Genomic DNA, 22921 nt, shown 5'->3' on the forward strand with positions numbered 1-22921 from the left:
TACTGCGCAGCCGAAGACTAACACCAACTGCACAACTGCTGACTGATACCTACTGCACAACTGATGTCTGACACCTACTGCGCAGCCGAAGACTGACACCAACTGCACAACTGATGTCTGACACCTACTACGCAGCTGATTACTGGCACCAACTGCACGACTGATGTCTGACACCTACTGCGCAGCTGATGACTGACACCAACTGCACGACTGGTGCCTGACACCACCTGCGTGGTGAGCATCTCACAGCAACTGCACGACTGTTGTCTGACACCAGCTGCATGGTGAGCAACTCACAGCAACTACACAACTGTTGTCTGACACCAGCTGCATGGTGAGCATGTCACAGCAGCTGCACGACTGATGGCTGATACCAGCTGCATGATAAACACCTCACACCAACTGCATGACAGATGACTGACTGCAACTGCACGACTGAGGTCTGACTCCAGCTGCATGGTGAACATCTCACACCAACTGCACAACTATTGTCTGACACCAACTGCACGACTGATGTCTGACACCAACTGTGCAGCTGATGACTGATGAATGACACTGACTGCATGGTGAACATCTCACACTAGCTGCACGAGTGATGACTGAATCCAGCTGCACAACTGATGCCGGACACCAGCTGCATGGTGAACATCTCACACAAACTGCACGACAGAAGACTGACACCAACTGCACGACTGATGTCTGACACCTACTGCACGACTGATGTCTGACACCAACTGCATGACTGATGTCTGACACCGACTGCGCAGCTGATAACTGACACCAACGGCACGACTGATGACTGACACCAACTGCACGACTGATGTCTGACACCAACTGCATGACTGATGTCTGACACCGACTGCGCAGCTGATAACTGACACCAACTGCACGACTGATGCCTGACACCGACTGCATGGTGAACATCTCACACCAACTGCACGACTGATGACTGACACCAACTGCACAACTAATGCCTGACACTGAATGCATAGTGAATATCTCACACCAACTGCACGACTGCTGGCTGACACCAACTGCACGACTGCTGGCTGACACCAACTGCACGACTGATGTCTGACACCAACTGCACAGCTGATGACTGACACCAACTGCACGACTGATCCCTGACACCGACTGCACGGTGAACATCCCACACCAACTGTACGACTGATGACGTTCACCAATTGCACAATTGATGTCTAACACCAACTGCACAGCTGATGACTGACACCAACTACACGAATGATTACTAACACCAACTGCACGACTGTTGCCTGACACTGACTGCATGGTGAACATCCCACCCCAACAGCACGTCGAGTGGCTAACACCAACTGCACGACTGATCCCTGACACCGACTGCACGGTGAACATCTCACACCAACTGTACGACAGATGACATTCAAAAACTGCACACATGATGCCGGACAACGACTGCACAACTGATGACTGACACCGACTGCATGGTGAAAATCTCACACTAACTGCACGACAGATGACTGACACCAACTGGCAAGCTGATGACTGAAACTAACAACACGGCTAATGCCTGACACCAAAGGCATAGTGAACATTTCACACCAACTGCACAACTGATGACTGACACTAACCGCACAGCTAATGCCTGACAATGACTGCATGGTGAACATTTCACACCAACTACACGACTAAAGACTGTCACCAACTGCGCAGCTGATAATTGACACTAACTGCACGACTAAAGACTGTCACCCACTGCATGACTGAAGACTGACACCAACTGCACGACTGAAGACTGACACCAACTGCATGACAGAAGACTGTCCCCCGACTGATGACTGACACCAACTGCACAGCTGATGACTGGCAAACTGAACAGCTATTGCTTGGCTGCATGGTTAATGGCAGGCACCAACTGCACGGATAACACCTCACACCAACTGTACAGTTAATGACTGGCATCGACTTCATTACTATTGACTGACACCAACTGCATTGTTAAGGACTGGCACCAACAGCACAGATAATGACTGCCTCCAATTGCACAACTGATGGCTGACACCATCTGCACGATAATGCCTGTAAACGACTGCATGGCTGATGCCTGACCCCAACTGCACAGTTGATGACTGACACCTACTGTACGCTTGATGACTGACACCAACTGTACGCTTGATGACTGACACCAACTGTACACTTGATGACTGACACCAACTGTATGCTTGAATGACTGACATCAACTGTACGCTTGATGACTGACATCAACTGTACGCTTGATGACTGACACCAACTGTACGCTTGATGACTGACACCAACTGTACGCTTGATGACTGACATCAACTGTACGCTTGATGACTGACACCAACTGCACGACTGAAGACTGACACCAACTGCATAACAGAAGACTGTCCCCCGACTGATGACTGACACCAACTGCACAGCTGATGACTGGCAAACTGAACAGCTATTGCTTGGCTGCATGGTGAATGGCAGGCGCCAACTGCACGGATAACACCTCACACCAACTGTACAGTTAATGACTGGCATCGACTTGATTACTATTGACTGACACCAACTGCATTGTTAAGGACTGGCACCAACAGCACAGATAATGACTGACTCCAATTGCACAACTGATGGCTGACACCATCTGCACGATAATGCCTGAAAACGACTGCATGGCTGATGCCTGACCCCAACTGCACAGTTGATGACTGACACCTACTGTACGCTTGATGACTGACACCAACTGTACGCTTGATGACTGACACCAATTGTACGCTTGATGACTGACACCAATTGTACGCTTGATGACTGACATCAACTGTACGCTTGATGACTGACACCAACTGTACGCTTGATGACTGACACCAACTGTACGCTTGATGACTGACACCAACTGTACGCCTGATGACTGACACCAACTGTACGCTTGATGACTGACACCAACTGTACGCTTGATGACTGACAAACTGTACGTTTGATGACTGACATAAACTGTACGCTTGATGACTGACATCAACTGTATGCTTGATGACTGACACCAACTGTACGCTTGGTGACTGACATCAACTGTACGCTTGATGACTGACACCAACTGCACAGTTGATGACTGACACCTACTGTACGCTTGATGACTGACAAACTGTACGCTTGATGACTGACATCAACTGTACCCTTGATGACTGACACCAACTGTACGCTTGATGACTGACACCAACTGTACACTTGATGACTGACACCAGCTGTACGCTTGATGACTGACACCAACTGTACGCTTGATGACTGACACCAACTGTACACTTGATGACTGACACCAGCTGTACGCTTGATGACTGACATCAACTGTACGCTTGATGACTGACACCAACTGCACAGTTGATGACTGACACCTACTGTACGCTTGATGACTGACAAACTGTACGCTTGATGACTGACATCAACTGTACGCTTGATGACTGACATCAACTGTACGCTTGATGACTGTCACCAACTACGCTTGGTGACTGACACTAACCTTACGCTTGATGACTGACATCAACTGTACGCTTGATGACTGACACCAACTGTACGCTTGATGACGGACACCAACTGTACGCTTGATGACTGACACCAACTGTACGCCTGATGACTGACACCAACTGTACGCTTGATGACTGACACCAACTGTACACTTGATGACTGACACCAACTGTACGCTTGATGACTGACACCAACTGTACGCTTGATGACTGACATCAACTGTACACTTGATGACTGACACCAACTGTACTCTTGATGACTGACACCAACTGTACGCTTGATGACTGACATCAACTGTACGCTTGATGACTGAGACCAACTGTACGCTTGAGGACTGACACCAACTGTATGCTTGATGACTGACACCAGCTGTACGCTTGATGACTGACACCAGCTGAGTAGCAAATATCTGACACCAAGTGAATGACTAAAGACTGACATCAACTGCATGGCTAATGACTGATACCAACTGCACTGCCAATGACTGACAACAACTGCATGGCTGATTACTGGCACCAACTGCAAGGCAGATGACTGACACACATTTCACAGCTAAACCCAGACACTGATTACACAGCTAATGACTGACACTAACTTCAAAATTATTGACTGGTACAGACTGCAGGACTATTGCTTGGCATTGACTACATGACTCAAGCCTGGCTGTACATCTAATGCCTGACACCACCTGCACAGCCAATGACTGACACCAAATGCATGGCTAATGACTGATATCAGCTGCACAGCTAATGTTTGAACACCACCCTAGTAGCGACACAAATGGTACACCATGTCTATGGCACAAATGTATTAGCCAATGTCGGGGACCAGCAACATGGAATTTGCCTGCATCAACTGCAAAACACATATTTAGGCATGGAAAACAACCGTTACAACGCATGGTTTACAGCGCATGCTTTTACTCTGAATGCCATTACAACAAAATGGCTTGCTGTTGGGGGGTATAAGGTGTTGGATTTAACTCCAACACCTTCCTTACTGTTGCACAAACTGGAGTTGGAATAGTAAATTATAGTATTCCAAACTCCAGCGCACCCCGACAGCAAGTTGTTGTAGAAACTAGCATTGTAATGGCATGCAGGGTAAACGCATGCGTTGTAATGCCATGCAACCTTTAGGCATTGCTTAAAATGAACAGATATCACAGGGTAGTTTCCCCATTTTCTGTAGAAAAGACTGGCAGTTGTAAAGCATATCAAGCAGAGGCATTATGCGAATAACTGATTCTAAAGATCAGCGCAAAAAAAAAAACCTTGAACAGTTGGATATTACTGCTCAAACATGAAGCCTCAATTTCATTAACCTAAACTGCCATAATATTCTGGATATGATTAACAGCCTTGACCAGACAGCTGCTCTGAAATATCATCCAACCCATGCAGCCAGAGAGAAGAAGTTAAACCCAAGGGCCTCCCCCAGAGTTTGAAGGGAACTGGAAATCATCCAATTTTTGGAAGTCCTAAATACGGAGTAGAATGCACCGGTTGAATTTCCTCCACCACAGGGATGATATTGTGGAGGAAATTCAGCCAAATGAATCTACTTCTTATTTAGAGTTACCTGCAGACATTTGAGGTTTTTCAGTTTTGTCCAAGCTCTAAATTTTTCTTTAAGTATTTCGTGCTTTTGAAAAGTATCTCTTTCCCGCAAGTAACTTCTTGATTGATATATTCAAAAGATAGCCTATTCCAGCCAATTAGCGATGGAGAACAGTTTTTTTCTGGGGTGAATGGTGAGTTCCCAGTTCTAACATGCACTGGCCTTCATATCACAAGAAGGATTTACCTTCGCCGGATCCAAGCATCAGAACAAGCAAAGGATTCTTCTCCCCCAAACACTGTAACCATAGCTAACACAATCAGATGGGAGTCTGCCCAGAGAAAACCATATTTCTCATCTGGTGAATGCTTTGGCTGGCGAGTTCGTAAGTTAGGCAACCAGGCATGAGTCTTCCTACTCTTAGACATTGCTATGGAGACCGGTCAAGAGAAAGCATTGACTTTTCGGCTTTGCCTCAGCTGAGAGTCCCTCTGTGATTATCGCGGCACACTTCATGAATACACACCTCTAGAAGAGAGTTAGGGGTCCCACTTCATCCTGCAAGCAACCATGTGAATTTCAGTACTCAACCTTACAACTAATTCCTGACACCAATTGCACAAAAAGTGCTGAAGGTTGAGGATTCATTTCTACAGAACATTTTGTGAATGGCAATCTGATACACTGGCATTCCCCAGCACGCTGCACATCTGACTATTTATTCCGTATGACACAAACATAATAATTTACAATATGCAAAGCCCAAAAACCACTTCAAGCAATCACGCGCTTTACAAAACATCACTGTGCAATTTCCCCCATACAATCTGTCTGATCTCAGGTCTGCCGATGTCTAACAATGTGACTGCTGGTGTTATTTCACTGCCAGATGACTCCATGTAAGCAGGAACCCACGTTTCCTGTGCCAAGTTCCTTTCTTATAAATCAATGTCAGGCTCATTAATAAAATGGATCAAATGAACAATGGAAGACTACGACTCCCAGAATGCATTCGTTAATTTGTGCAATGATGTCAAATCCTACCAGTATGGGTGTTTCTGGAAATCTTTGTCCTTCAGAATAGCCACAGTTATTCCACTGGTGTGACGTGGCCTCACAGGAAAACCCTCCCCTCCATTTTCCACAGTGTCAGCTTGTTTCTGCCTCTTCTTTTGGTTTACCCCACAGAATTATCTCCAGCCCAGGCCCACTAACACCCTCCTGGGTTTCCCTCAGTCTCCCCTCTCAAAATATGCTACCCGGAAACTGGCAATCAGTGACCTTGTTAACCAATCCCAGAGCCGCTGCCCACCACCCCCCCTACCATGTCAACAGACCCCTCTCGACATTCCCCAACAGTGGGTAATGAAAAGCTCCAATGCTTATTTACAACAGTCTGAGTTCAGCACTTCTGGGCATTAAGTGCATGTGGCCCCCTGTGCACTAAACAAACATGTACTCCCCCCCACCCCATGCCTTTTATGCTGAGTGGCTGGAAAGGCTCCTTGCTGGTGACATCACCGTTCAGAGAGCCGGCCTCACTCTAAATACTTAATGTAATAAATACAGGCTGAGATCTCCTCTGCGCCTTCATTGATCCACTCCAGGGCTGGCAGCACAAATGGACCCACTTCCTGCCTTCCCCCTGACAGAAGTATATTTTAATTGTTAAGATACATACTCGAAATCCTACTCCGTGAAAGAGTCTTCCTCGCTGGAGTGTGGTGCCCATTTCTTTTTCAACACCGGGTGCTCATTGCATTCCCTTCACTGGGCACTTAATGTTTCCACATCCCAAGATAAACACTTATATCCCATTGGTGGCAAAACAGGTACACAAGCCACGAGCATCACCAGTGCGATGGCAGCATCCACCTCAAACAGGTACCCACAGCATGATCATCACCAGTGCAATGACAGCATGCACATCACCAGGAAGCGCAAAGACTGCGGTTGGCCCTCCCTGAGAACAGGCCCTATGTCTCAAGACTCCATTATAATCCTGTCTCCAATTAGGCCTCCTAGACAAACTTTGAAACCCAACTAACTGAGCTTTCATTCCACTCTCAAGTAGACCTTTTGTCTAACCCTGGAGTCTTGAGCTGGACTCTAGGCACTTGTGGAACACAGCGTCACTTCTAGAGTATATTGTAAGCAGTTATTTCCTCTTTCTACTCTGCATAGAACCTGGGGGCATATTATCAAGAGCGTCGACAAACTTATCGCCGCTTTAGCGGCAGGAAACTGCCGCTAAAGCGGCGATAATGGGCTTGATAATATGCCCTTGTGATTTCCATCATCCCCTTTTGTATCGCTTTGTGATTTCCCATAGCAGCCCAGGTTCACACCAGAACCTGGGCTGCTATGGGAATTCACAAGAGCATATTATCAAGTCCATTATCGCTGCTTTAGCTGCAGTTTCCTGCCGATAAAGCGGCAATAATTTTATCGACGTTCTTGATAATTTGCCCCTCAGTGACAGAAGCTTGAGGTTATTTTTCAGTGGACTCAAAAGGATGCACAAGTGACCAACTGGTGAGACAAAAAAAAAGTAGAATATGTCCTCGGACAATTGGTAAGCCCATCCAAAACGAAAGATGATCCAATATGGGAAGGTCAATTCTGTGCTCGCGAGCCAGAGCGTAACTGTGTAGGGACTGAGGTGTGCTGCACATTTGAGTGTATACTGAATCCATTACACTCTGCTTCAGAAAATAGCTCAAGAGCCAGGATTTTAAGCAAAGCCACACCAGCCTTCAACTTCCTATCAATACATTTCTGGAATGGTTCCACCCTGTCTACCGTCACCTCTCCCTCCTCCACTCCACTTTTAAGGACACCCAACTGTTGCTTGACCGTGGGTTAAGCAGGGCCGGACTGGCTACCGGGCAGTTGTTTGTGCTGCCGAGCAGGGGGAGGAATTCTCAGTGGTGTGAGCTTATTTCGTTGATGGGGACCTGCGTGCGCTTTGAAATAAAAAAAGCAAAACGAATTTCGTTTTGCACACACAGGTCCCCATCTACGAAATGATCCCCCTGCTCGGCAGTACACACAACTGCCCGGTAGCCAGTCCGGCCCTGGGGTTAAGTACCTCTAGAACAGATTCCTTTTGACTCAAAGCTGCACTGGCGAACGCAAATGTTTCCTTCTGTGTGGGGAAGTGAAGTGACGGCCTGTGCTATATCCAAATGCAAAAGCTTACTGTTGTGCAAAATCACAGTCAGCAGCCTATTTTGCATGCCTGCATGGTGTCAGTGTATGTGTTTAAGAGAATACATCGCCGCACATAGTGTCACAGCAATTGTCTGGGCTTTCGTGGTCTCTCGATCGGTTGTATGTCAGAACAACGCAGGAAAATACTCTGTATGCTTTTACCATGCATGTTTTACCCCACATTTTTGGGGAAAGCATATGCTTCTACAATGTATGCCTTTACCAAGCGTGGTTTATATATATATATTAATATAAACAATGTATTTATGGGGGGAGTCCCACACACCCCTGAAATTACCTTAAATGCGTGGTAAAGGCATACATTGTAAAAGCGTATGCATTCTAGAAACATGTATGCTAAAAAATGTATGTACAACGTGGTAAAAACCACGTTGTAAAGGCTATTTCCCCTCTGGATCTAGCTGGAGGTTCTTGCGAGGCAGGCTCACTCGAGTAAGAATTAATCTCCGTTCACATTCTTATTTCGAATACAAGCAAGGGAGCCAATCCTTTGAGTGGTCTGAAGGAAACCACTGGCCAGCCACAGGTGCCTATGCACATGGTCCAATATACGAAGGAGACAGTGGATGTCTGCCATTGACCTTCTTCAGCCCCACATCTTTTTAAAGATCAATGCAAAGGATAGATTACCCTTTCTGTGTGGTCAGTATCCCGGGAGAAAGTACCTATACAGCAGAGGTAACTTAAGGCTACTTCTTTAACCCCTTCGACGCTCATGACGAGCTGGGCTCGTCATGTGGTAGCCTCCTCGCACGCTCATGACGAGCCCAGCTCGTCATGTAAAGTGCGTTTTTAAAAATCTCAGCGTGCGAGCGGAATTCCGCCCGCACGCATGCGGTTAAAGATGCACAGAGGGTACAGACACATTAACGTCAAGTCAGCAAATAGAGGTCCTTGTGCTACTGTAATTCAGATTTCAACGGTATGCTCTGGGCTTACGGCTGTTCACAGCCGCGGCCTGTGCAGGTAAGAGTGGTGGGGCCAGGTGGGGGGTAATTTTGACAGACGATGAGGAGAGAAAATTAATTATTGAATTTTATCTTCATCATCCGTCAAAATCCCCCTATCCTGCCCCACCGCTCTTACCTGCACGTGCCACAGCTGGCTGTTCATATCCAATGGCCGTGCCCCTTCTGAGTAACCTGGCCCTTTCTAGAGAACTCTTTTTCTCCTATGAGGTCTTGGGCATAAATCAAGCCTCCACACCCCCACATTCCCCCTTCCCCCTCCCCCGGTCATGCCAAGTTATATTAGTGGCAGTATGGGAGAACAAGGGTACCCCGGTATGTGAATCTGGGGTTGACATATGTTTAGGAAAAACAATGGTTCAATGTTGGCCACAATGGGTCCAGAGCAAAAAGTGAGAGCCCCAAATGGGACACTGGGATTCAAGGTTAAACTGGGCAATTAATCATACTGGGAACACAAAAGTAAGGGAACATATGTTGTGTTAAAAATAGGCATTTTATATTACACAGGTTTAACTTGGTACTCTAAGTAATATTCAGGTGCTCACACAAAGTGAAAGTGGGCGTGATGTGACAAGGTGATAGTGGATTAAAAACATAACATCGCATCGACAACAAACATTGGAACTCCACGTGAGTATATACAATAGAGGGAGTTCCTGTTGTAGGGGTCGACGGCATTTCGATCTTAGAGACTTAAGATCATCATCAGGACATATAGTGTGAAGTCTGAAATCTCAAAGTGTTGTGAGGATGGCACTGGCCCAGGAGGGGTTGTAATTGTGGTCTCCTCAGGGATTCAAGAGATACCGCTTGGGTGGGTAGGCAGTACCAATTGATGAAGCCTCGATCAAGGCGCAGAAACAGGACTTCTTCCAGCCGGAAGTAGTGCAGGGGCATGTATGTACAAACTTAATCTGGAGTTTAACCAAAGCCACTTGCGGGTCGGGGTTGATCGTGCCTTAATTATAGCGTGGAAGGCAGACTGTAGGAGCACAGTGCCGGCGTGAAGGGCTCGGCGGTCTACTTCTGACCGCATCTGTTGAATGGCTATTTACTATGTGCAGTAAACTGGGAAGTATTAAGCCAGGGTTGAATTAATAATTTGCAGCTTTGTGGAGACGTAGTCCGTTGTGTCTGAATTTAATTCAAGGTCCCGGGGAGTAATGAAGCACCCCTTCCTGAAGGATCCACAGCAAATGACTGGCCTGGAGCGTATTAGTGCACAAATTCGTTAATATCTGTTTGTTTATAGTGGTTTATAGTTGCTGTGTGGTTAATTCAGATTGTGTTTTCTGTACACAATTTTATAAATTTTCATAATTAGTTGGAGTGAGCGGGATTTATTTTGTGTTCTGCGGGGCACTGCCCACTACCAGAGGTTATGCCACCAACTTAGAGTCTCTGGTTTGGAGGGAAGTGCCACCAAGTGGAATGGTAAATTTAGGCAATGTCTATTCTAGTCCCCAGCTCTGCACTGCTCATTTAGAATGGAAGGGGAATAACACACTTTGATACCAAGTCTTCCCGCACAATGGCTTTCAGGGGCCATCTTGAAAGCACCTCTTCGGCCATAAAGGAATGTGGGTGACATGCACTCAGCTGCTATATTGTCTTCTGCTTTAATGTGCGTGGAATATATCCAGCCCTCGGGCCCTTGAAATGGCAAGAGTAGGCATGAGTGAGCTCAAGTTTGCTCTATCTGCACCATAAAAGATGTTGTCAAGTACTAAAATCCAGTGATTGTATGATACTGGCAGGTTGAAGATACAACTAAAGCCGGCCATGCAAGTGCCTGAAATACCATTCTGGATGTTGTCACTCTGATACTTTTAAAGGCTGATCTCAATGCAGAAAATCCAGAGGTAGGTTCTAGGACACCTACCAAAACAACCATTCAAAGGATATTACTATCGAACACACCTACCCGAGTCCTAGTGTGAGCCAGTTGGTGCCAGCATCAGCCCCCAGGCCTCAAGGCTTACCATTCTATGATGATAGAAAGGCAGGGGTCCCAGATCCACATTAGCAGTAAAAGATCACACATATACAGAACTAACCAGAGGCAGCAACAGGAGAAAAGAAGGAGTGTACAACAAAGAGCTCCCAGATAACTTCTGCATATCTTAGCTCCAACCTCTGTTCAAAAAATCGTTTGTGACCACCACTTGTACTTGTCTGAGGAGCAGTAATAATACTTATCTGAGGGGTTGCTATGCTTTTACTTACATTTTGAAGGCACTTCTCAGCAGGACTAAAATACTTTAGATACTAAAAGTAGCCTCATTTCTCAGCATAGTTCTTATGTTTCAAACACAAAACTAAATGAACTTCCCAAAGGAGCTCTGCCCGTTTTTACAACTCCTTTTTTAGTTGGAGGTTCTACATTTTAAAAGCGCTCTAAACAGCATATGTTACTAGTACCCACTTTAATAGTACTCAATGTACTGACCCCGGAACACTGGAAGGCTGTGTTGGCCTTGCCAGGATTTGAATCCATGGTCTCCACATCACCGCGTATCTCAGAGACAAGTACTGCTACTGTCAGTCTCAATTTCCCTTATTCCGCGTCAAATCTTAATTTATGGATCAATTCTGTTTTATTCGTTTTAACTAGTAGAAGATAAAAGTAACCATAGGTGCCAAGGTTTAACACTGGACAAGCAGATTCACGAAATTACTGCAGATGAACATGCATTCATCGCATGTTTGTAGTTGCACTCAGGTTGAATGCAGGGATCAGTGCTAACTCATAGAACCTATGCTTTGCCACAGTTTTAGACATTGATAAGGAAGGGAGAAAGTTAACGGGGAGTTTTGCAGGAAGACGGTGCTGCACACCCCTACCTGAATCTGCCTAATCCTGTCATTAAGCTCCTGCTAGCATCTTAAGCCTAACCTGTCCTGCTTCTCTCAAAGGCAGCACCAGAGCTTGTCTCAGCAGTGCCAGCCCATTCAAGAAAGTCACAGGCCTGCCTGTAGACAATACACCCACTGTACTGTATTGTAATTGTATTTATGTAATACTTACTACCCCTGATGAGGTGTCAAAGCACTTTTCGGTGAGTAGCTCGCTACTACGGAACCCAAAAAGGATGAATGATGGATTAGTATAGTGAAAATTGAGTTAATATGGTGGACATGTGAGTCTGTTAGTTGGATTGAAAAGGATAATGGGGCATAGAAGAGGGCAGAGTCTAGAAAGAGTTTATTGAGAGATTATAGAAGTAAAATGAGGTTTCGGATAAGTGTAAGGAGAGATGGAAGAGGGAAGAATCTCAAGAAGTGGATTAGGGAGATCATAGTAGTAAAACGAGTTTTAGGATGAGTCAAAGGGGCGGGAAGAGTCTAGAAAGGGTTATTTTAGAGATCACAGTAGTAGAATGACTTTAAGATGAGTCAGAAAGTGAAGGTAGGGGATATATTGAGAGAGGTATAGGGAAAAATACAGGTTAGTGCATTGGAGAGACTTTTTTTTTAAATAAACAAACGTCTTCTTGTTTGCTGTTTCACATGGACACACATCCCTGCTTTCTTGGCCTGTTCACTTCATTTGTGCATGCTTTGGTATTGATATAGCATAAACAGCCTGCGGCACAACAGAGAACCGCACATAGTGGGGGGCAGGGGTGTTGAGAGATATAAAAAGGATGTGTCCATCTAGTGGGGTTTTATCTTTTTGAATTATACAATAACATCACACATATTTACCGTTTTAGGAACAGGGACATTAGGAGATGTCCCAGATTTACAAGTTTTTCAAGCAAGTGCTGAGGCTGGGATTCGATCTCTGGTTATAGGGTTCTAAAGTTGGCAGCATTGCCACTAAACCCTAACACCTCCCTGAGCATCGTAGTAAATATAATAACAAACAATGTGTTGTGCTAGTTGCTGCTGTCTGTATGTAGGGGTAAAACCGGAAGGGCAGACACAAAAGCTGGTGGTATCAAATCCCTCCTCTCCGTCCACACAAAATGGCAGGGTGTCTAACAGCACTCCGTGCTAACCGAAAAGGCAAGCTCCCACAGCGCGCTGATCAAGAGGCATCAATATGACAAACTCTTTAAGAAAGCTTCTGCCTTTCCAAGAAAATGCAAATGAAATGTATATAAAATTGCAAAGTATTTTATAGTGAGGGTTTATTTGTGTTCTTAATGCTGTGAGTCAATTGTTAAAAATTGTTGATATATGAAAACTAAATGAAGCATACATTATAGACATATTTCTAGACAGTGGGTTTACAAGATGATATTCTGTTGATCAGTCTACTACACACAGATAAAAAATGCATTAGTACATGCATAAGTACATGTGTGGTGCTATGCACTGATTTTATGTCCTCCGAAGACAGCTACGTGTAACAGGTAGGATTAAGAGATGATTCCTAACAAGAATATTTCAGCTTTCATCCTTCTGAAACTGCTAAAATGATTGAGCATCTCTGAGCTGAAACTAGGACCCTTGCAATTTACTATGCTGGGAATTACAAAACCAGAGGTATCAAGCACTATATAAAATATAGATTATTTTTGCATATTAAAGTTTTCCATGGACGTAAAATCACCAGCGCAGATTACAACTTTAAAAAATAAAAAGTCCCATATGTACTGAAATAAATAGGCTGACGTTCTTTCTAGTAAAAAAAACACTTGCTACGGCTACACGAATTCTCAGCTTATCCTGGATAATCAATGCTTCTAATTCACCTGTGATTAGTGAGGAAGAGTTAAGGTTTTTATGAAGCATAATTATTTGTTTTTTTCAGGCACACCAGGCATGTTATTTTAGTGCTTTTGAGATTTTCTTTTCTATTTTGAAGTCTTGTACTTTTCACCCTCTGCCATCTTAATTCCGATGGAAAACTAAGGGCCTAATTTACAAGTTTTTTTATACACGGCAATGCAGTTACTAGAAAAGGGCATGAATGTGCCATATCTATGAGATACAGCGCATTCCGGTCCTCTTTCACTGCGCTGGCACACAAATGGCTGTCTTGCGTCAAATTAGGCATCCTTGCATCATGGTGCAATGGTGGTTGCTTTATTGGAATGATTGTTTTTCTGCAGGAAGAGACACCTTCCTGCACAAAAACCATCAGTGGAGGCGTTTTCCTCTTTCTATGTGTGCTGCAGAATGTCAACTCTAATGGCCAAAAGCTCTTGAGCAACGCATGGTGTCATTTGCGCTGCTGATTTTTTCAGTGCTGCTCACACTACCAGCGCTAAATTGCACTGCGAGCAGCACTAACTATGCAGGACAGTTTTTATGTAACTCTGCAAAATTCCGCAAAGTGAAACTCTGCGAGTTCTTCCCACCCCTAATTAATGAGCAGTACTAATGACAACAGGTGCACATTGTATTACACTTTACAAACAGCAGGATTACCATAAGAGATATACAAAGGAAAAATATAATTTTATGAATTAAGAAAATAATGAATTAATGGTCTTGCATAATTCCAGCGAAATACTACTATAGAACCTACAGTCACTCGAAAGATATATGCTTTGAAAAACTTTAGTTTAAGCAACATTACCATAAGAATTAAAAACGGAAAAAATGCTGATTTTTGCTCTTTATGGCCAACGATGCAACCTCGCAGCTCACGTTCCCTGTTCATGCAGTTCACCCATATATGCACCCAATAAACCTGCCCTTGGTATTAACTGGACACAGCTGAGCCCAGCAGGATAAGGGCACAGCCAATCGCAATGTCCTTGAATGTAGATTCTCCCTAAATGCACTGGCAGTGGAAGGGACATTGCACACTCTTTGATCACTAATAACATCAAAGTGTTGACCTCTAGTCCCATCTTTAGCACCTTAACAGCCTCTTATTTGTAACTTGGACCTAAGGGAGAAGAAAGGACTGAATGCCTTAGAGACTATAGAGGGCTTTCTCTTGGAGCCCCCTTTCCTTTCTGGCCTTTATGCTACCTTCATGGCTTCTGAGACCAGGAATTGCCAGGGCATTGAGAGAGGTATCAAAGGGCAAGCCAAAAGGAAAAGTCCAGGACTTCATTTCACCTCTCACGGGTTCTCACAAAAACACACTCCGGTCATTGGAAGTCAACACTGATAATCATGCCATTCAGTAGGTGCCCACTAATCCTCCAGTAAACAAATTGAGTTTTTGCAATACAGCAAGCATCACACACAATCAATAGGACACACACTCCTCCCACTCACTACTAGCGCATCCAAAATTACTGAAACACACAGCACAACAGACTCTCATTTTCAAGAAAGCCATGTCCTGAGCGTGGTCCAGGTGAGGTGAGGTCCAGTCCCCGATCAAGACGGATGCTGGTCGCATCCCTTGAAGCGGAGGAATTGTATAAACAGGTTGTATTAATTCCAACTGTTTACAATTAGAATTACATTATTTTTTCACTTTTTATGCAGTAGCAAACTTTGAGAACAGAGGTCCCGACGAAAGCCTGGGGGATTTTTACCCCATTGGCTGAAACAAGTTGGCCTTAAAGAACTAGCAGTTATTTGTTAATATTGCTTTTTGCACTGTTCAATTTTTTTAATCTAGAGGATGAGGTGATATTCTTAATAAAATTTCTGTTTTTCTCCTCATCAATCTATTTTAACATCACTCACTTTTATTTTTTGCACTGCTTTTTCCAAGTGGTCATTGAATTGAAGGGGTCATAACCTGTCTCCATGCTCTCTATCCTGGCTTCTACTGAGCGAACTTTCTGGGAAGGTTGTCCCGATGATCAAGGGACATACCATCTTTTGTCTAGATAACCACAGGAACCTCACAGGAAGCGCGCAGCGTTTGCGCGCAGCCTCATCACAGCCGAAGACCAGCCAAAGAGCTGCCCGTCTGCGCCCGTCCGCGACAGGACGGGGCGCCGGGGCGGTAATTTTACATCATGCCGGCTCTTAGTGCTAACATCCATATCAGGTATGAGGCTTTGCAGCTGAAAACATTAAGGCAATTCTCCTCCCCATGCTATCCAGAGAATAATAGACCGTGTTTTGGAGGTCCATTCTCATGCAAAAAATTTCATTTTTCTTCAATGCAATTTCCTGATTTCCAAGAACCAATTAAGTCACCACATGATTTGCATTGCATTCTTATTAATGTTCGTTCGATGCCCAAGCACCAAATTGAGATCTGGGACCTAATACACTCTTTGACCCCAGATCTCTGTTTCATTACGGAAACTTGGCTAAAGCCACATACAGTATCTGCCATTAATGTAGGAGTGCCTATGGGTTACAAACTTCAACATTCTGACCGCCTTGATAAAACTGGCGGTGGCATCGCTATAATCTATAAAGATTCTCTTAAACTAGACATTTTAGATAAACAATGTAGCAAGGAAATGGAAATCATGATCTTTAGAATTACCCTCCCTAACAGAAAGACCAGTAAAGGTGCTCTTGTTTATAGACCACCTTCTCCATGTCCCAGCTTCTCTACATCTCTCTTAGAGATGTTAGGCCCCTATATACGGGCCAACGAAGACTTTCTTCTCCTCGGAGATTTTAATATTCATACTGACCAACCTGACTCCATTGGGACTAATGGTTTGTTTATTGATATGGCTACCATTGGTCTCACACAAAGGAATCAGGATCCCACTCATGAAGGTGGACACTGTATTGATTTGATATACACTAATTTTGATAATATTTTGTGTTACAAACCCACTAAAGTCAATTGGTCAGATCACTTTTTATTACACTTTACTATTTTTAAAGTTAACAATGGTCCTCAGAAGACTTTTTTACCCCCCACTATACGTAGACAGTGGCAGAAACTTACGCTAGAGTCGCTAGAAAAGGTGTGGAAAAAACCTGAGATCAGAGATACTGAGGATGTAGAACATAAGTTAACTATGTTTCAGCATTCTCTAACTGTGGCCATAGACAAAATCGCCCCTTTGAAAACTTTTAGACAACTACCTGTGGCCAAACAAGAAAAATGGTACACTGAGGCTCTCAGGAAAGAGAAACAAGAATGTAGGAGGATAGAAAAGAGATGGCGGCGATCACATACGGAGGAGAACAATAAGGCACATCGAGCAGCTCAAACCAATTACTATAAACACATCAAAGCTGCACGCAAAAATAATATTGCCCAACAGCTCGTGGAAGCCGGAAATTCTCCGAAAGAACTGTACAGGATTCTGGAAACATTTGTAAAACCTGTGGCTTGCATAAGCCCTGATGACTTTTCACAAAGTCTATGTGATGAAGTCTCATTATATTTTGAAAACAAAATAGAGACCATCCATGAAAAAATTCTAGTATCCCAACTAAATAGTGCCACTATGAATGTTTCCTCCCCCAGCAGAAATGCCAACCTTACATTAACCACATTTCCTCCTGTTAACATTGATGAACTCCACACCATAATGACCCAAATAAAATCTGGTTCACCGGATGATCTCATCCCCGTTAAAATCTTAACTTCCCTTCCTACCCTGTTAGCTCCCTACATTCAGGATGTAATTAACCAGTCTCTCAAAGAGGGGAAAGTTCCAACTGAATGGAAAATTGCAGTGGTGAACCCTATTCGCAAGAATGCGGCTCTCCCGTGGACGGAACTTCCCAACCTCCGTCCCATCTCCCTTCTGCCATATTACAGCAAGATGGTCGAGAAGCATGTAAATGCACACCTGTCGAATTACATCGAGGCAGCGGGTGGCCTAGACCACTCGCAATCTGGTTTTAGGCCCAACCATAGCACCGAATCAGCCCTCCTGTCAGTGACAGATAACATCAGAATGTCACTGGACAGGGGGAGCTCAGTGATTCTGGTGCTATTGGACTTATCCGCTGCCTTCGATACGGTGTCGCATGAAATTCTTCTCGACCGTCTGAAGGGAGCGGGAGTAAGGGGGACCGCTCTTGCATGGCTTGAAAGCTTTCTTGAAGGCAGACAACAGGGTGTCAAATTAGGCCCCCATAAATCTGTCTGCAGGAAGCTTACCAAAGGTGTGCCACAGGGCTCATGCTTGAGCCCTACGTTATTTAACGTATATGTGGCCCCTCTGGCCGAGATTATTAGATCCTATGGGTTCTCACCAATTTCCTACGCTGACGATACTCAGCTGTTGTTTCCCTTTCAAACCATCACACCTGCAGTCATGCAATCCTTTCAAAATGGCATGAGGGCGGTAGCTGGTTGGATGGCCCAGAACTTCCTCCAGTGCAATGTGACCAAAACAGAGGTCATGTTGTTTGGAGGGGCCACCCTGCTATGGTCGCCGGATTGGTGGCCACTTGAGTTAGGACCTGTCCCATCGCCTAAACAGACCATCAAAAATTTGGGGGTACGACTGGACCAAAATCTGATTATGAAAGATCATGTCAGTCAGGTTGCGGGAACGTGTTTCCGCACAATTGGTCTCTTACGGCGTATCTTCCCTTTCCTACCGAACATCCATAGGAAAACGCTGGTACAGGCTCTGATTCTTGGGCGGGTAGACTACTGCAACAGTCTCCTTAGCTCCGCCAACCATGAACAACTACGCAGACTGCAGGTGGTGCAGAACACCGCGGCAAGACTCATCCTGAATGCTCCCCCTCGTACCCCTTCCCGTCCCCTCCTCTGCCACCTTCACTGGCTTCCAGTGCGACAGAGGGTGAGTTTTAAACTCTGCTGCATTATGCACAAGTGTATCTATGGGTCTGGTCCTAAATATTTAAAAGATATTTTTTTCCTTTACTCTCCCGGACGTGCTCTGCGATCCAGCAACACTATGCTGCTACACATACCAAAAGTTACCAGAGCTAGACAGGGAGGTCGAGCACCCTCCCTAAAAGGCCCCCTGCTGTGGAACTCTCTACCTACACAGCTGAGACTAATTTCCAATCTTTTCTCTTTTAGGAAGGAATTAAAAACTTTCCTATTTACATCTGGTTAATTTGATCTTTTCCTCTGTCATTCCCCTAATATGATCTATCCCTCTTACTCAGGAGCCACGCGCAGAGATATCCCTTCGGGGCTGATTCAGGCGCGTTATAAGAATATAAATAAATAAATAAATAAATGATAAGACTGATCACACTGATAATTGATGGGAAACTAAGTACTCACTCAATTTCTCCTCACCGCTTCTTTACTTTCATTCTTTTCCTTTTCTTTCCGTTCTTGCTCTTTTGTTTGTAGCAGATCCAAGCACTTGTAGGCTTTTAGAGGTATTAGACCCCCAGTTCAAATAGTTATTGTGGTTGTGTCTGTTATCTTTGCTCCCGCCTGGACGGGAGCAGGATTTTTCTCTGCTCCCGTTCGGATGGAAACAAAGTTATGTTTCCTGCGTGGGAGAGAGCGGACATCCTGCAAGAGAGAGGGCTGGGAATAACGTTCCTATTCTGTACCGGAACTCTCCCGGGCAGGGAACAACAGTGTCCCAGGGGATGGAGTCTCCAGGACACTGCACCAGTATTGGACCCAAGGGGATGGGGAACCAGGAGTGATCCACAGCCACAAAGGGGGCCCCAACGGCCCCTCCCCCAAAAGAAGCCAATGGCCCTGAGGTATGGAGTCACCAGGGCCTCTAGTGGCTCAATGAGAGAGGTGCACTCCCCACCCCATTATTAATTGTATTGGCCTCAGGGATGGGGCCACTGGAGCCTCCCGTGGCGCGTGAAGGGGGTTGCATGCCCCCTCCCCAAATAACAAAGGAGAAATGAGCTGGGTCCTGGCCCACTTCGGGTGGGGGCTTATTATAAAAGGGAGGGTGCCCGCCACTTTTTGTTTAATATGCACAATGGATCTGTGGATCCTCCGCAGAGCCACAGTACCAGTACAAAAGAAAAACAAAAAACCTTTTTTGCCCCCGGGGGAGGCTCTCTACGACCACCACCAGGTCTAGGGGTGCTGAGTATCTCTACACTGCCACCCATATGTTTTTTTATTGTTTTTCTAGGCCAGGGGCCAAGTCCAAGTGTCCTAAAATGGCTTCTGCCACATCTTTGTTGATATAATGGCAGCCAAACAGATCTTATATTTTGATCTAATGGATCCACAGAGCATTCACAGCATAACATATACATACATTGTTAACCTTAATTTCTTGAATACTACACAAAATCACAAAAAGCATACTTTCTGGACCAAGATTTAGCTTTCTGCCAAATTTGGTGTAATTCTGTTTTTCTGTTTTGGCTGTAGCTGTGTCTACTTTTCCTATGCAAAATGGCATTGAAGAAATGCATTCTGGTACCCACTTTTCCCAGCCCCCTAAAACAAAAAAATACGAAATGTTCCAAGAAAGAGATGTGGCGGATGAACTTTTTAGATTTGTTATATATATATATATATATATATATATATATATATATATATATATATATATATATATGCTAATAATACTCTATATCATACTAACACTTACTACCTGTTTCTTTTCTGTGTCTCTCCATTTACTCTGCAGTGCTTTCTCTCAAAATACACTACACTCCATTTCACATTTTATTTACTTTCACAGCATACGTCCAAATTCTCTCCCATCTGCTCAACAGTCCCCCTGTCTCGCATTCCTATGGCTTCCCTCTCAGTGCTCTGTAGCCCAACACTCAGATGTTCTTACCTTTCAGAGATGCTACGTGAGATAAGGCCTGAGCGTAGGTCGCTGTGTTGAGGAGACTTCCAGGTAAGCAGGATGGGAAGAATGGGGCAGAGGGTCCCACGGCTCGGCTCAAACTAGGATAGAAACAGGAAAGTTCATGGAGAAGAATCCTGGCTTCAGAGAGCAGAACAGGAGTCAACAGAATCAGGAACTCACATCATCATTATCAACATCACCACAACCACCACACATAGAGTAACACAAACAAAGTGGCTGCCACAATCAAGTGGAATGTTGCCTTGGGAGTACAGTGGCCATTATTTTCACCCACATGGCGTCTGGACAGATACAGAGAACATGGACCCCTTCATAGTTTACCCAGTGGGTCTGGGGATTGTGCTGGAAATCCACCCACCTCCGTCTCTATTGGCTTCTGACACGTATGATATGCCCCCTTAGCCAAATGAGCAACATAATGGATGATCTTCGGGAGATCTATCTAAGAACTATAATTCTCTTGCCTTTTCGGAGCCCGCAATTCACAGTGGCAAGGCTGATATGCATAGTGGCCCTCTGAGCTTCTGCCTTCCCTCCCTCAGATCAACCGATACACCCAGCACATTTCTAGAGACTCTCTTGGACTTCTGCTGGGTTTAGAATGAAGGTATACGTAAATCCTGGAATTAGGTCGACATGGCTGTTGAGGAAGCTCCAAAGTATTTCACCATAAAAGTATTTGATTATTTTGCCTTCAACGCAAGCATTGATAAGGAAAGTCCTTCCAAACCCTGCAAAGACACCCTATCTGAATGCATGTCAAACTAAAGCCAAGCTACCTTAAACACTAACCCTGGTCATCAAGATATATATTCAGCAAACAATTTACTCAGGCTCCTCTGGAGCTTCAGTCGAACAAGTCAAGTTCATATTGATCAATCGTTTCATCCATCCATCAATCCATCCATCCATCGCAGCTTTAAAAGATGCATAATTAGGGCCCATCCACAAAAACTGGGAAAACAGCTACACACAGCAGGCTTTCAGTAGTGGTAGCCATAACCGGGGGTGAAAGGGGATCAGGCTAGGAAGGATTGAGAGAAGAGAGGTTAACACAGCAAGATTGGAAAGACCTGCAGAAAAGCCGTCACTGGACAGAGGTGAGTGTGAGGTTCCATGACATGACTCCTTAGCGGGAAAGGCATATTCTCCTTATATATAAGTATTTATTTTTCCAGAGTTTTATATAGTGCGGACATGAGCACCATTTGCGTTACAGACACTTTTTTGGGTTGGACAGAGGAGATTAAGTGATTTGCTCAGAATCACTGGGTGTTGAGCGTACCAGTCGAGACTCAAACCGGTTCTCCAGCATCAAGGTCGACGCTCTAGCCATTAGGCCACATCCTCTCCATATGTGGCAACATTTTGTTGCATAGCACCAGAGATGTCTGACTGGATGGTGGCTAGAGTGGGGGGAGTGAATCAGAGCGTGCTCTTTTTGGAGTGGGGGTGTATAGAGGGGCCCCTTTCTGCATGTGACATGGAAAATGTTGACGTGTTTTCTGAATGAGCAGGCAACTGCAAAATTGAAGTCCAATGACAAGATCTTGTGATTATTCTTGCAGAACCATTTTGAATGATGTGAAACCACTCAATACGTCTTTTTTGATGGACTTGCTCCAAGGTGTTTCTGTGATATGGCCCTAGAGGGATTCATACATAAATCTGTGAAAGCCCAATGAGAAGACGAGGTGTGAATCTGTCCCTATGCTGGATTTCCAGTGCAAGCTCTGACTACTGAGATAAAATGATTGGATAAAGGCAGAATCAGTCTATGCTGATTGTGAGATATGTCGTTGCAGTTTTCTCAGGGTAGACGCATTACTGTTGGAAGATTTGGCAGCTTGAAATGTCACTGTGATCTCCAAACCCACAGAATGTGCTCAATATGGAGGCAGAGAGAACATGAGGGTAGACTAGCTGCAAAACACAAGAGAAAATGGGCATCTCACTGTTTTCACAAGATAGCTTGTGGCTCTCTTAAGGGGGCGTATGCAAATTACAGAAGTGAGATAGTTCATCCAAAGAGACAAATTGCATATAAGAGTCTCAAAGAAT

The 22921-nt window shown here is 44.7% G+C and overlaps 1 protein-coding gene across 1 annotated transcript in view; it reads right to left on the reverse strand.

Moving 5' to 3' along the window:
* DRGX (dorsal root ganglia homeobox) overlaps positions 1 to 22921 on the reverse strand; it is an 86259-nt gene that overhangs the window by 17725 nt on the left and 45613 nt on the right. The window contains exon 5 of the mRNA XM_078640976.1: positions 20825 to 20937. Within this exon, the coding sequence (XP_078497102.1) occupies positions 20825 to 20937 (113 nt within the window). The remainder of the gene's footprint in view (positions 1 to 20824; positions 20938 to 22921) is intronic.

Source organism: Lissotriton helveticus, chromosome 5_1 (genome assembly GCF_964261635.1).
Source record: "Lissotriton helveticus chromosome 5_1, aLisHel1.1, whole genome shotgun sequence".
Lineage (NCBI taxonomy): Eukaryota > Metazoa > Chordata > Amphibia > Caudata > Salamandridae > Lissotriton > Lissotriton helveticus.